The following is a 16,634-nucleotide window of genomic DNA, read 5'->3' on the forward strand; positions in this document are numbered from 1 at the left end:
GTATTTTTTTAAAATATCAATGGTATTTTGGCAAATTAAATTGCTAAAAATTTTGTGAAAAAATATAGGTTTGGTGGAATTCAAAATTATTATATTTTGAGGCCCTAGAAAATTAGAAAAAATTAGAAAAAAATCATGATAAATTCTTTTTCTCGAGAATTTAATATTTTCGAGGTTTATTTAATGTTGAAGTACATTTTCTCGTGCTGACATTAGATAGATGCGGGTTATTCGCATATTATTAATACGATTATACCTCGTATTAATGGATATTTATGTTTGGATTAATTCTAAACGATGTATTCATGATTTTTTACCATTGTTTAGCCATTCTTTTTAGACATGTTCCTTAATTTCTTTTGATGGCTATAATTTACGTTCAAAGTGTGTTTCACCTTTGACACTTTTCCATGATAATTTATTTTGCACTTATTTAAGTGTGGATTCTGCTTAAATTCTTAAGCCTAAGACAAATTCTATCATGGGTTAGTTGATCGGTTTGTTTTGGTGGATTTTTATTGGATGTTTTCCAAGTTTTATATGGACTCATCAGGTTCTGCCTAGATCACTTATGTCTAGGGTTTTCTTATTGAGCAATGAGTGCTACACACATGTGTTTCACTTTCTTACTTTGGAGTTTTATTTGGACAACACAATGTTCATATACTCCGGATTGATGAGTTGGCCACCAATTTTAATGCTTCTTTTGTCCATTAGATGGTATGCATTGTTTTTTATGATCAACTATGTTATTTATGGATTGAAGGAGCTTCTATGCTTTTAGCCATGGTTTTATAAGGATCTTTTGATCTTTTGAATAATTACATGTGCTTTGAAGGTAGCACTTGCCTTCGTTTTTTGCACATAATTTTGGAGCATATTTCTTGTACTCTTGTGTATATTCCAACTCGGATACCTAGTTGCTTATATATCTAGGTGAGTTATTTTTCTACCCTAACTTTATTGTGTTTTGGGTAGTTATCATTAGAAAGGCGCCAATAATTCAATTTCTTTTCTAATGATGTACTCTCAGAAGGAGTTATTCCTTGATGTAGTCTCAAGTATATAGAGACAGGTTTAGTATGTGAAAGTCTGGATAAGGCCATCTTATTCCTTTTATACAGGATTTTATTCATATTTTCCTAGACGGCATACTAGGGAGTTTCAAATTGTTAAGGTATGTATGGGTGGTATCATGGTGGTATGGGACACTAATGATCCCTCGCATATATTATCTTATGGGATAATTTGGGCTCAAGATTGTTGCTTTGCTTACATCACTTAGCATGTTGACCTCAACATTCAAAGACAATCTTATTTTCTAAAATTCACTAGAAGTTGTATTGTGGGCATTCTCTAGATAAATTTCTTTTATGTATAGCCTGCATGTTTTGATGAGGGAAATCTCGTCGGCATTTTCACTTGTTGAAATCTCTTTCTTTAGAGTTCAAACAAGTTTATCTTGTTGTGTTCGGATAAGGAAATTTGGATTCTTCCTTTGTTGGCATTTCTTTCTCTAGTTCCGTACTTTAGGTGATTTACAAAATCAACCTGATAGGTTTACGGATGGACATATGTAACTCATCGAGACGTTGATGACTCTCTATGTTGTTATGGGTAACTCGAGACGTCGATTATTCCATATGCAGATGTGGGTATGTCGGGGCACCGATGAATCCCTGGTTTCTGTTGTTATAATGCCATGCTTTCCTACTTTGTTCCGAAAGGTTTACAACGAGGAAGTTACTTTGAATGTGAATTGCTCTGATCATCCGCAATCTGATGGGCAAACAGAGTGTATGAATCAGATTGTAGAGGATATGCTTCGTGCATATGTCTCTAGAAAATCATCATATTGGGAAATATTTCAATGATGGAATTTGCCTATAACAGTTTTAAATTTACGGCTATTATTTTTTAGTCCGTGCATACTTATGTATGGGTATTAACCCAGGGCACCTATTGATGTCGGTCTTAAGGACATCCAGCTTGATGCATCGAGGGATTTCTTGCGTGATACGTAGGAAATGCTGACCGAAGCTCGGGATTCTATCAGGAGTGCTCATGATAGGGCACGGTTTTATGCTGATAGGAGACGCTCATCTCAGTCTTTTGAATCAGGAGCGTTGGTTTGTTTTAATGTTCCTAAAGATTTTCAGACTTTGTCAATGGGAAAATGCTCGAATTTATCTCCTAGAATTGTGGTCCATTTTCGAGTTATACATCGGATTGGCACGGTTGCGTAAGAACTAAAACTACCTCCAATTGTTAGAGTTCATCCAGTCTTTCATATCGATAGATTGAAAGGGAAACTGGGAGGTGAGGATAACACAGTTACTCTCCTTAAGAACTCGTTGAAGTCGAAAATTTATCCTATGTTCCACATAAACCTGATAAGGTACTTGAATTCAGGGAAAGGAAACTTTGTAGTTTACTAATCCCTGAGGTTAAAATTAGGTGGAAAGATAGGGAAATTTAGGATTCGACTTAGGAGTCGGTTGAGATGGTTCAGCGCAGTTCTCCTTTTTTTCATTGCAAGAGTGCAATGTTTTGAGAGAGGGGAAGTATGTTATATGTACATTATGTGTGCTATGTTATATACACATTATGTGTGCATATACTAGGAGGCTAACCCACATTAGGCTTGTGAGCATGGGAGCATGGGAACAAGCTCTAGTGGAGCATGGGTTAGGACTAACCTTAAGGGTTAAGGTTAGGGTCAGGCATCCAAGGGTCACACATGGGAAATGGAAAGTCAAGAGTCACTTGAGGGCCCTCCTATATAATAGGGACATGGGGCACACTCAAGGGGTCTTGGAAGCTTGGAGGCTTAGGCTTATGAGGCCAAGGCTTTGTTATGCTCTCTTGTGTAGAGGTTCATATCTACTCATCTACCATTTCACACTTTAGCTACATGCTATTGGATTGGAGTTATACCTCTTGATGGTATGGGACATCAAGGTAGAGGTATGATGTATTTCATTTATTATTCATGTGTGCATCCCTTGGGCTCGGGGGTGGTTGGGTGGTTGAGTTTATGCCTGATTTATGCATGTTTATGCATAACAATTATCTAGAGAGATCTTAGGGTTTTAACAGCAGTCCTTTGCCATTGGGCCCGAGGGAGATATTTTTTCTTCCCTACTCCAGCTATTTTGACCCTGTTGAGGAAGACCGGAACCGTTTCCCGATTACTCTCAGATTTCCAAGTCTTCCGCACGCATATTGGCCTATGTTAGAGGCCATCGGGTCTGCCTTTGGGCTTGTTCTTCAAGTGCCCCCCCTTCACGCCTTGCCGACATCTTCTGCCCAGGTGGTCACTGCCTCGGCGGATGCTGTCCCCAGGGTCATGGTTCTTGCCCACGCGTGACATTGAGCTCTTTGAGGACTATGTTTTGCTTCCGGGCCCTTGTGGCAATTTGAAGCAACGTATGGAGATTGCAGGTAAACCCGATCAGTGCCGGGTTTGTCACTAACAAGGTCACTTTGCTCAAGATTGTCCTTGGGCTCGAGGTCGCAGGAGGCCTCGTAAGCGTGCCTCTCAGGCACCACCTCCCTTGGTTGCTTCCCGTCCTTCAATCCGCCAGGTATGGCGTGCTGTCTCTCACGCCCGCCCCCCTGGTGCGATTGATGGGAAGGCTTCCTCGGATCATGTACAGATAGATGACGTTTTTGGTCAGAGGGATGTGTCAGCTGATGCATCTTTGCAGAGAGATGATATTTCTGATCAGGATGACTTTGTGGAGTCCTCTCTACTTGGAGGGGGCGATATGCAGGATGTTCAACACAGTGGGGATCATGTATTGCAGGATTTTCAGCATGATGCCATTGCCCTTGCTGCCCCGCAGGGCGAATTGGTTTCTCGTAAATATGCAGGCACGGTGCAGGGCCTTGGACAAGGGCATGTCAGTGGACTTTGCCCTGTGGATTTTCCCGTCCTCCAGCATTATGAGAGGCGTCCTCAGGCTGCTCATCGTCTTCTTAGATCGGGGGTTAAACCATCTTCTCTTCCATGAGAATTGTCTCATGGAATGTTCAGGGCCTTGGAGGGCTTCCCACCCGTGGTAGGAAGCGCCTTCTGAAGGACCAGCTTCACCCTGAAGTTACAGGAGGGTCTATGGATGTGCTTTTGTTGCACGAACACAAATTGGATAGATCTCAGTGTGGCAAAATTGGTAAGATGCTTTCTGGCCACACCTTCTGGTCCTCGGCAGTTGGGACTAGAGGGGGTGTTTGTATTTCAGTGGCAGCATCTATTGTACCTCATGTTATTGGGCACGGTGTTATCATCCTTGCTAGAGCGCAGTGGATCTTGATCGTGCATGAGGGTCAGAAATTGGGAATTTTGAATATCTATGCACCTAACGTGAGAGGTGAAAGGGTGGCCTTTTGGGACACCGTTACAAATGTCATTCCCTAGGTTGATCATTGGATAGTGGGAGGAGATTTTAATATGGTTGAGCAACCTTCTAACAAGAAGGGTGGACGCGAAGGGGGTTTACACCCTTTGGAGCAAGCCTCATGGGAGAGGTTCACGCTTTCTTTTTTTGGCACGGATTGCTGGACTGAGGATGACTTCCAGAGAAGGCCAAATTCCTTATCTTTCTCTTGGCATAACCGCAGGAGCGAGGATGAGAGCATCTTTGCACGTCTGGACAGGTGTTATGTGGATGATTGGTCCTTGGACAGAGGAGGTACCATTGCTATTATGCCTGGCACCACCAAATCCAATCATTGCCCCGTTGTTTTGTGTCTCAGGGAGCCTGGGGCTCGCTCGGCCTCTCCCCGTATCCGTATCCCTGACTCTCTTTATCTAGATGCTGACATCTCCCTTGAGATCAGAGAGATATGGAGATCTTGTGACGATCCTGATCCTCGTCATAATATTGCGCTAGCTCTTGAGAGGACCAACCATCATTATCATAGCATTGCCTTGTCTAAGAAGCAAGAGGCTCTGGACAAGGAGAGAGCTATTAGGCGCAGGATTGCTGCTCTTTAGAGGGAACATGAAAAGCATCCACATGCAACTTGGATTACAGACCTCTTGACCACAGTTAGAGCAAAGCTGCAGTTGGCCATGGACAGGAGGGCTGAGTTCGCCTTTCATGCGAACGAGGCCTTTTGGACTCAGATGGGTGGCAGATGCAATAGAGTTTTTTTCAGCACACAGGCCTTCCCATAGCAGGGACTCTGTGAGGTACTTGCAGGATTCACAGGGTGAGGTTCAGATTGAGCCTGATAAGGTGAGGGATATTGCTTCAGAATTTTATCAATCTTGTTGACTGCAAAGATACCCTCCCCTCAGAGAGATGTGGCACGGCAGAAAGTTTGGGAGTGCATGCCCAGGCTCATTACAGATGCTATGTGTTCTTCCCTGGATGCCCCTTTCTCGAAGGATGAATTGCTTCACGCACTGCATGCTCTTTCCAATGGTTCATGCCCCGGGGATGATGGTCTTTCTCCCGCCTTCTTTATTCTTTTTTGGGATCATATTGGAGATGCTTTCACTGTTGCCCTTCAGAAATGTGGTTGTCGGGTATGATGCCTCCATACCTCACGGAGGGGCTGATTCACCTTATCCCCAAGAGTGGGGACAAGACTGACATCAAGCAATGGAGGCCCATCACCCTCCTTGGATCTGCATATAAAATCTTAGCTAAAGCCTTGAGTATAAGGTTGCAGCCGATTCTCCAAAGGACTATCCATGATACCCACAATGGGTTCCTCCAAGGAAGGAGTATATTTGATAACATCTTTTCTTTTTGGGAAGCTGTCGAGTGGGCAAAGGCTAGTCAGCACAGAGGGTTTGGTCTGCGATGCTCACCTCTTTGGTAGGATTAAGAGGGATGCTATCATTTCTTTTGGTTCTATCATTTGGTTGACACAGTCTGGACCACAGTTGAGATTCGAGGAGACTGACAGGAGCTTGGCCATTATGGTTAGGCAAGGAGTTGCTCGGCAGTGTTGTCTTCAGGATTTGCCACTTTCACACTTTGTCCCTCCGGCACAGAGGTTAGATAGTTCTTGGGAGATTATTGCTAGCATCTCAGCCTGGAATATCTGGAAGGCTAGATGCACCGAGGCTACTGAGGGTACTCCCGTTTTTGTTTCTCAGTGTCTTTGCAGGATTTGGAGTGATATTATTCACACCATCATGGCTACCTGGGCCAGAATACAAGGATCTTCGAGGGCTGCGGAGAGGAAGCGCGGCCAGTTTATGAGAGAGTGGGACATTGGTATCTTTTTCTCGTCCTCTCATTCGCGACCCTATTGGCAGCACAGGGCTCCTGATTGGTTGAGATCTCCACCTCTCTTGGTGTGAAATCTCCATTTTGTAAAAAATTTTCATACTTAATAGAAGTCTCCTTTCTGTAAAAAAAAACTAGTATGCCAACTGTATGTGTTACTTCTATTGAAAACTAATTATAGGTAATGTTCTAAAGCATACACCTACATGATTGGTTCAAAAAAACCCCATCACTTTGCCATTTCAAAAATCCCCTAGCCAAACGATACATGATACGTGCCTGCATTACTAATTGAGAAAACTGGATTTATCTCATAATACATTCCTAGCAACATCATCCTTGGGAGAATTAAGGTATCTGAAACCCAATGCGGGTATCTTGGAACCACTTAGGTGTTAATAAGACTGAGTTTGATTTATTACACATAGCCATGAAAAGATTTTCTTGAAAGAGACGAACACTAAATACTATGAAACCAGTATGCTCTCTTTCGGAATTGTTTCCTAGGAGTCACGTTTGGATGGCACCAGTGTGGTTTCCCATGTGCAAATCTCTTTCAGTTCAATGGATGTGGTTCATGGCTGTTCATTGAAATGTTTATTCGCAATAATAGCTTAAGTGTCCGAAACCCCTGGGCCTAGTTGCAATATGTCAGGTGCACTATGGGCCTCAGCATTAATCAAGGTGAAAGAATAACTATATGGACAAAATAGAAACCACGCACAAACCAACACGTACACTTTAATATCATTAAACTGTCTTTGACTGGCTGCCTACATTGCTATGTCCAAAAGCAAGTGCATGGCAGATAGGCCCACCTCTGCACCCATGGAACTTAAAACAACAATTTTCTCACGCTGCACCACACTTGCTCATGATTAAGAATTTTTTTTTTTTTTCCGGAAAAAAATCCTTCTATTAGTTAATGAGAAAACGCCATAAGGCTACATCACCTCGCATGATTAAGAATATTATTATAAAGCAGAACAGTAATAATACAAAAATATGGGCTGCATTCAGAATCTTACAGGGAGAAAGGCAAACCAGCAGCTGTCAAATTGGCATCAATCTTTAGCCGATCAGCACTTGAGGCAAGTGCCACTTTCAAGCCTGCCGCTTTGCACTGGGCTAGCAAGGCACAAAGACGTGTCAGGATTAAAAAACCACATAACTCTTATCGACTATCAAGAATACGGCCGATAGATCTTGATTATTTTTTTCTCTGGATAAAGCATCCATTCACTCAGAATGATACATTGGCTTCACCTTGACGTATATACCTGCATGATCAAATCTGATGCTCCAGGAAACCCAAGACCTGAGTTTGGTTTGGCATACTGTTTACACCAAGCAGTATAAATGAGAGCAACAAATCACAGCACGGATGGACAGCATTGCACATCAGAACAAAACACATGAAAACTCCAACTGGCATACCTTTTCCAAATATACCTGAAAAAAGCGGGACTTGGCAAAAGCAACATCAAAATCCTTCACGCCATAAACCTGAGCTACTCCTCCCAGAAAATTTGCTTCACCTGGTTAACCAAATCAAAGACTTAAACATGTAACTGCATTGCTAGGAGAAGAAATAATGTTTACAAGAAAAAACGTTTACTGCTATACTTGACTCCAGCTATAAGCAATCTGTTGTATTAAACAGGCACCATGTGCATGTCCAGTCATCATACTTTTCTTTTGAACATCTCACGTGCACCCTGCACTTGGGTGTGCAGTGACAAGACAGTACCAGCATCAAGTGCAACTTTTGGGTTAGGGATGTAGCATTTAGAGAGATCCAATCTAGAGACATGATAATAGCTGCCATGGGTAGGCCGCATAAGTCCATGCAGTAGCACAAACCAAGGACAATTTTGTAACCCACTTGAAGTTGAGGTGTGTTCAGATGTCCTGGCAGCTTATTAGGCCAAATGCCACGCACTGAACATCAAGGTAGATGTGGACGGCAGTGTGGGCAGCCTATAGGGTAGATGAGTAACCAAGAAACATAGGATAACCAGCGGGGAGAAGACCATGTCAAGGGTGATCAGTTTTGCATTCGTGTTTTAGAGCCGGGCAGATTTGTTTGCACCATCCAAGTTTGGGTGCCCAAACCCACACATGTGAGATCCAACCTTTAATTAAAGGTATTTTATTGCTGTTTTTGCCAGCCAATCAGCCAACATGCATGAAGCTGGCGAACCAGCCCATGACGAGATTTCACCTATAAATGCCACTTTCTCACCCCACTTCTGTCATCTGATCCACAAATCAGATAAGGCATAAAGCAGAGCATCAGTTCACAACAAAGGTCAAGGATCAAGACCACACTCAATTCAACTTCATAATAAAGTAAATATAACGCAAGGCGGGCACCCACAACAAAGGTCAAGGATCAAGCAGAGCATCAGTCCACAACAAAGGTCAAGGATCAAGACCACTCATTTCAACTTCATAAAATAAGTAAATATAACGCAAGGCGGACCTACACTGTTTGGGCTGTATATAGATGAGATCACATCATTTGTGAACAGATTTAAAGGGACAGGCTCACGGTTGGCTCACACAATGGTGTCCATCTTGCTTATATGCAGATGACATAGTCCTTATTTCCGATTCTACAGAGGGGTTACAGGGACATCTAGATGCATTGCAGAACCTCAGGGAAACTAAGGTCATGCATGGTCTTCAACACCTCCTACCGTGTGCAGGTTGTCTGGTCCATTCTCTACAGAGAAACCTAGGTGGAGATCGTCTCATCTTATGACCACCTCGGAGTGATCTTCATAAGCTCAATCTTCTCCATGATACCAACTGCCCACGCACACCTTGCGAGAGGATTCGCGTCCCTAAAGGCCTGGAGAGAGTGTGTTTCCAGGCCCACTTCTAGGAGCCTCTCACGACGTGTTGGTTGTCTAACACTCTGGTACACCCCACACAGCGATGTACAGTGTCCCTTTTTGGGGACCGGATCTTGGAGTGGACGATACCCACTGAAATGCCCATCGACATAGCTCTCTCAAGAAATTGTTCAAGTCAACACTAATCTTAGTGAAAATCAAAAGATTCACCTCCCCAATTTGACTCAAAGCATCTACAACCCCGTTCAAACTGCCCTTCTTGTACTGACTCTCCATATCAAAGTCTTGCATGAGCTTTGCCCATCGTGTCTTCCTCTCTCTCAACTCAAGTCTATCACAAATGTACTTGATCGACTCATGGTCCATCAAGACAACAAATTTGGATCCATACAAATAATGTCTCCAAGTTTTCAATGCATGTATAACCGCATACAATTCTCTCTCTTGAGTATGCCATCTAACCTAGCTATCATCAAGCTCCTTGCTTTCAAATGCCACAGGTCGGCCCCCCTGGAACAAGGCAGCCCCTATCACGTAATCACTCGCATTAGTCTCAACTACAAATGGTTGACCAGGATCCGCTAAGGCTAAAACGGGTGCTTCCTTGACCTTGAGCTTGAGAGTATGAAGGCCTCGACAGGCCTCTCATTCCAGGTAATAGGACTATTGGACTTCCGTCTTCGTTCTTTGAGAAGGTTCGTGAAAGAAACAATCATATTCGAATAATCCTTCACTGACTTTTTAAGAAAGACGGTGAATCCCTAGTTGCCTCACTATCCGAGGATCTGGCCAATCCAACACCTTCTCGATCCACTCAAGATCAATGCTCACACCATCTGAGAAATCCGATGACCTAGGTATGTGACCTCCTTATAGAAGAATTCACACTTAGAGAGTTTAGCATTCAGTCCTTCTTGTCTTAGAATCCCTAAGACTACCCTGAGATGCTCAACATGCTCCTCAAGGGTATGACTAGAATACCACAACAAACTTCCCAAAATAATAAGAGATCATTCGTCATCTATTGAAAAGTAGCACGAGCATTCGGGAGCCCAAAAGGTAATACGAGAAACTCGTAATGGCCATATCCTATGCGAAAACCTGTCTTAAAGACAACTTCCTTGGATATACGTATCCAGAACGAAGATCAATCTTCCCAAAATACCCTGCAAGCAACAGGAGTCTACAACCTCATGTGTCCTTTCCTTCTTCTCACCCACAAAAGCGTCCAATGTAAAATAAGGTGCTACAGCAACCTTACCTACAAAAGAGTGTTACATACCTAGCACTAGCCCTTGGGGTTAGGGACTAATCCAACAAGGTTAGGGGAGCCCTGGGATTAGGGAAAGCAGGCCGATTCACGTGGCTAGGAATCAAATTTAATCAACCCAAGGTTGTTGGCTTCTATTGGTGCCCACTTTCTAATGGTGGCTGTGATTGCAGCCTTGGTGTCTGATATAGGTTGTCACCAAAGCATCAAAATACCATTTGCTGATATGCAAAACACAATGCACGCCCCCAAAAGAAAAAGGTTTTTTAAAAATTGAAACAAAAAAAATGGCATGGCACCGATGATGTGGCGATGGTGACGTGGCAGGAAAGCAACGCAAGGTCACCTTACAGGCTTGGCTTTTGGAAATCAAAAGATTAAAAGCTTTTTAAAAACTATAAAGAGAAGAGCTTTTATTATTAAAAAGATGCTTTTTGGACTATAAGTGAGTTTTAAAGCGCTTTTCTCGCGTGCTTTTGGCCAAGAACTATTCTCACTGTTGAGACACGTAAAAAAGACAAGAGAGCTCTCTACCTCTAAGAACTTGTACTCAAGACTCCTCCAAGGAGTTTTATCTAATATAACTCCGAAGGGGGGGGGGGCGTTGGTTCAGCCCAAGGCTATTTAGACCCCTAGTGTGGCGTCTTCTCTCTCCACTCTCTGTTTTTGTTTATTTTCAGATTTTCTACGAGAGATAACAATCTTTACACGTGGTGCTTTTTGCATTTTCTTCAAGCAATGGGAAGCACTCACCACCAGGAAGAGGATCAAGCCACCAAAAGTGGAAAGCAAACCCAAGAAGACCCAAGAACCCACATGGTCAAAGAAACTATGCCCAATTTGGACACTATTCTCCAAGATCTCTACTTGATGAGAATTTTTAAGCAACTATCTAAGAAGATCGAACAAATGAAGAAAGGGGATGAGCAACCAACAAAGGGGGATGCGGCTGAAAATCAAGAGTCTTCATCAAAGAGATCAACCCAATCCTCCACCTTCTCATGGAAGGAAGAGGAGCCCTTCCAAATCAGCCCACTCTCATCATGGGAAAAGTCAACATGGTCGGAAAAGGTCCAGGAGCCGATCTTCTTCATCAAGCCTTTCATCTTCTTCTTCTTCTTCCCCTTCTAGGTCACCCTCTCCACGACATGGAAAGAAAAGAAATAAAGGTAAGCGCAAAGCTAAGGAATTCAGAGGAGGAAGGACCGTGCGGTTTACACCATATGACGAAGCTTATGGTTACACTGACAAAGCCCTCATTGCTTTTGGTTCCAAAAACTATTCGGAGTCATCCAAGATTCGCATGGCTAGTTTACATCTTACGAAGACAGGCAATGCATGGTGGGGTGCACTCATGGTTGAGGGAAACCTCCTTAGAAATGGAAAGACTTCAAAAAGCAATTTTATGATCAATTTTGACCTAAGAAGTTTGAAGATGATGTGCACCTTGCACGGGAAAGATTGCGGATGGAAACAAGTGAGGCAGTTGATCATTACAACAAGAAATTTTGGGATGAATATCTCAACATTACTCCTTTTAAAGAGATTTTTGAGAAGTCTGAGGAAAAAATATCGGGCTGGTTTGCATGACAACATTCGAGATTTTGTGAATGTATGCCTGAATGATACCATCCAAGATTTGATGCATTCAGCTTCAAATGCTGCCAGGATCTACATGGTAGATGAACCAAAGAAAAAGACAAGTATTGGAGATCAAAAGTCTTCGGTACTTGAGAGAAGCAATGAGAACTCCAAGAATAGGTTTCAACCTATGAAGCTGAGGGGTGTTCCAAACTCGTACAAAGGAAAGCACAACTTGACCAATGAGCAAATAGAGATCTACCGCAAGGAAGGGAAATGCTTTAGATGTGGCAAAGAGGGGCACATGCCAGCCCAATGTCCGAATCGTCCTAAGGGACCTCAAAAGCAAGTAAAGTCCAAGGAAAAGTCTAAGCCAGTGGTCGGTGGGATTTCCGATGTATTGGGGAACACTTCAGAACCCGAGGCTAGAGAGTTATGCCTCTCTTGGGGCAAAATGCTCTAGTGTTGTTTGACATGAAAGCCGCGGATAATTTCATTTTCATAGAGCTTGCGGAACAATTGGGTATCAAACCCGAGGAGATGGGACTGGCCTTGCATGCAGAACAAGTGTTTCATGGTGACGCATGGTAGTAACAACTATCATTGGTAACTTGAGGATTCATGACCAAGGTTGTGGACTATGAGGATTTCTATATTTCACGTTTGAAGCACTCGAATGTCGTCCGTATATTATCTTTGTAAAGGATAAGAGTGAAGACTCAATGAAAGATTTAAACTCTCTCGAGAGGGAGAGACTACAGTTTCTAGAGGGCGGCCAGCTTCAGTCCTTGTCCACGACTATTAAATCAGCATTAAATGCTGAAAAAAACACATAAAAGTCTGCGCCTTTTTCCCTTGCAGTCTGGGCATCATGCGCCTGAATTCCCAAGAGGCTGGACACTGAATATATGCTGTTTTCGGGACTGGGCAGCCTGTATGGGCTGCCCCAACTTTGCCCTACAGCCCTCATAACACTAGATGTGTTGTTGGCTGCCCCTGGCATGCCCCTAGGGCTGTCCTACAGCCCTTCCATCGCTGGTGGGTTCAACCAGGGCCTTCCTGGCCCTCATGGGGGTGGTTTCACACTATCCCCATGCCCACACTAAGACTTGGGGTAGCCCTATGGGCTGGCCCCTATTCCTAAAAGCAAACCCTAACTAACTACACAATCATCTGGCATCCGGTACCCTACCAGATACACAAAATCACTGACATCATTCCAAAGGGAGACTCACAGCGCGGATTGGCACTGTTTCATGTGCTCCTAGGACAGTGCACACCTGACCTTGGACTCCTGTGCAAGACAATGCACACCTGACCTCGAACGACTGAGATGGATCCCTGGCTGACTCGTCCCGGACTGAGCTTCGTTAGGAACTGTCTTTGTCTTCGGCCTGAGCCATGCTTGAAACGGTGCAGAAGGATCTGTTCTGGAACCATAACTTCTGCTTCATCAACAATATCTGGTTCCGCCTCGTCTTTAACTTCTGAAGGGATTGGACTTGCATGTGGCTTCAACCAACTGACGTGAAATACATCGTGCATAGTCCAACTCAGAGGTAGCTTAAACTGCATAGACACCTCATTAATCTTCTTCTGGATGGGAAAAGGTCTGAAGCTCTTGAAAGACAACTTTGGGCATCGCTTGCCTAGCCGTCAGTCTGTGGGTGGAATGCACTGGAAAAATTCAATTTAGTCCCAAAGTTATCAAACAATGCCCTCCAAAAATGACTGGTAAACTTGGCATCTTGGTCTGACACTATGGTCCTAGGAATCCTGCCAATCGGGTACCAATGCCGAATGAACAACTGGGCAACATCGTCGGCGGTCACATTGGCCCTGCAAGGTATAAGCATAACAAATTTGTTAAATCTATCAACAATAGTTAAGCACTGCGTATTACGCTTACTCGGACTGGAAGGCAGATTCGTGACAAAGTCCATTGAAATATCTTGGAAAGAACCCTCAGGAATTGGCAAGGGCTGTAACAACCCGATCTTCTTTCCACGAGGAGCTTTTACCTTTGGACAAATATCACAACGTTGCACATATGTAAACACATCTCGCCTCATCTTTGGCCAATAATATTGCAATTCCAATTTCTCCAGAGTCGAATTCATGCCCCTATGAGCACCAGTAATGGCATCATGGGCATCATGGAGAAGAGCTGCCCTGAACGACTTCATGACACACAGTCGGCCTTTGTAGAAAAGCCAACCATCGCATATCAGAAAGTGGCATGGTCCTGTGGCATCCAATGCCCCTCAACCTGTTTGTCCACCGAAGTTAGGTCGAAACGGGCACGCCTAGCGGCCTGTTCCGTGACCACATCCTCCATGTTGCCGCTGTTAGACAAGACAATGACTCTCTGGCCACTTATGTAGCCAAAGGACTTGAGCAATTCGTTGTGCTCATACTCCTGGTCATGGGCGCCCTTCTACTTATCTTCGAGCTCTCGGCTAATAATTGCTCCAACTGAAGCACCGGGATTTGAAAAACTAGGGGCAGCCACTGGGGTCTGTGTGGGAGCTGTGAGCTCACCACGGAAGCTGTGGAGGCAACGGCGACGGGCTTTGGAGGCTTCTTAGGACACTCCTAAGAAGTATGTCCTTTTGAATGACAAAAGAAACATCTACCCTCCTTCTTGTACTGAGAAAGCTCCTCAGCACTCAACTTGCCACCTGTCTTGCCTGCCTCCGCTTTCTCGTCTAGAGTAAGCTTAGACGCATTGTTCGAGTTCTTGGAGCCAGAGGCTCCCGGGCTCTATCCTGGGGAAGACCCCGTCTGGTTCTGGCCTTTGCCCCCCGAGGCGGTAGCCTTGGGAGAAGCCGGCTGGGAAGTCTTGGGCTTGCCACCATTATGCTTCATTTCAGCACTCTGCGCAAGCGAGAGTGTATCTTCAAAGGTGACTGGCCTAAACATACGCACCTCCCATTGGATTTGCGTGTCCAGGCCATACAAAAACTGCCCTTTCTTGTCCGAATCAGATAAGCCTAATTGCAAGCATAAAGTCCAAATTCTATTGGCAAAACTGGTTGCGCGTTCTGACGCGCTCCCCTGAACTCGTCTTCGAGTCGCTCAAGGTAGTGGGGCGGTAGAAACCGCTGCTTAAGGTCGCGGACAAACACGTCCCACACATAAGCTGCCATACCTAATCTGGTGTGGGCATGAGCCCACTGAGTCCACCAAGGAATGGCCTCACCTTCCAAGTACCAACTAGCTAAGATCACTCTGTCAGTATCTGTCTTTCTAACTACGGCAAAGTAAGCTTCAAACTGATGCAATCATGAATAAAGAGTTGTGGGGTCGAGTTTACCATTCTACTTACTAAAGTTCATTTTCTCAGGAAAATGATTCGCTAGGTAACGCTCGTGTTCCACGCGTCGCATGGCTTCGTCTTCCTGTTGTCGGATCTCCAATGCACACATCTGCAACTCAAGCAAAGAGCTCGGCTGCGGTCGTGACCGTGCGAGAGGGTCCCTGTGTCGAGGATCTAGAATCTGGGATACGGAAGGAGAGGGAGGAGGAGATGGAAAACGCGACGCTAGGGAACGGGTACGTTCTTCCAGAGCCTCAATCTGTGCCTTTTGTTCTTCCAACTTGGTCGTCTGGTCTGTGAGATTGCTCGCATCATCTGCTGGAATATCTCTGCAACACTCAAGCCTGGTGCCCTAGCTGGGCTACCTGGTGCACTCTGGCCCCATGGTTCTTGGTCTCTCTCGTCGTCGAAGCTCACCATAGCAGGAAAATGCACTTCCTTTCCGCAATCTGACCGTCCACTATGTGTGTGGGGGGAGACGTCCGGAGGCTTCCGAAGGCTGAAAATCAATCGTCCTTCGAGGGATAGGAGTCACTCTGAAAGGGGTAGTCCACTGGCGTCTGAAAACCAACCACACGAGCGAGAAAAAATTCTGGTTTCTTTGCTGAATCTTTGCACTTGAAGTAGGCTCTGATACCACTGTAACATGCGGAAGCTTCGCGGGAGATCAGTAACTTCAATGCTCAGAAATCAACACCTTTTTCACGACGGAATTAACACACATAACTGAATGAAGATGTGCAAAAAATAGAGAGAGAGAGAGGGGGAAGAGGACACAGTATTGGGTCCCAAATACCCTCTGTAGGGCCCCCACCACGAATGGTGTATTTGCTTTATTAGAATGATGTAAATCTGAAAAGAAAATATAGAAATCTTGACCTTTCTTGGCTGAGAAATCTCTGCCCTTGACCTACAGTCCTTCACCCCTTTGCTTTAGCAACTCCTTGGCTTGTCTGGCCCTTGTTTGCTTGAGCACTTGGTGAATTGTGAGATAACACAATGATTATGGGCCTTGGCTATTTATACTCCCTTCCAACAGCAGTCAGCCACCAGTAGATAATCGGGCGGCCAGCTTCAATCCTTCTCCACGACTATTAAATCAGCATTAAATGCTGAAAAAAACACATAAAAGTCTGCACCTTTTTCCCTTGCAGGCTGGGCATCATGCGCCTGAATCCCAAGAGACTGGACACTGAATATATGCTGTTTTGGGGACTGGGCAGCCTGTATGGGCTGCCCCAACTTTGCCCTACAGCCCTCATAACACTAGATGTGTTGTTGGCTTCCCCTGGCATGCCCCTAGGGCTGTCCTACAGCCCTTCCATGGCTGGTGGGTTCAGCCAGGGCCTTCCTAG

The 16,634-nt window shown here is 44.5% G+C and overlaps 1 protein-coding gene across 2 annotated transcripts in view; it reads right to left on the reverse strand.

Annotated features, from left to right (window-relative positions):
• Positions 1–16,634, reverse strand: part of LOC147628268 (haloacid dehalogenase-like hydrolase family protein) — a 72,779-nt gene that overhangs the window by 52,850 nt on the left and 3,295 nt on the right. For both annotated transcript variants that reach the window (XM_086813339.1, XM_086813338.1), the window contains exons 2-4: positions 7,686–7,786; positions 7,529–7,585; positions 7,277–7,371 (exon numbers count right to left, since the gene is read on the reverse strand). In XM_086813339.1, the coding sequence (XP_086669465.1) occupies positions 7,277–7,371; positions 7,529–7,585; positions 7,686–7,786 (253 nt within the window). The remainder of the gene's footprint in view (positions 1–7,276; positions 7,372–7,528; positions 7,586–7,685; positions 7,787–16,634) is intronic.

The sequence above is a fragment of the Cibotium barometz genome, chromosome 19 (genome assembly GCF_041138505.1).
Source record: "Cibotium barometz isolate CiBa-2024 chromosome 19, ASM4113850v1, whole genome shotgun sequence".
Lineage (NCBI taxonomy): Eukaryota > Viridiplantae > Streptophyta > Polypodiopsida > Cyatheales > Cibotiaceae > Cibotium > Cibotium barometz.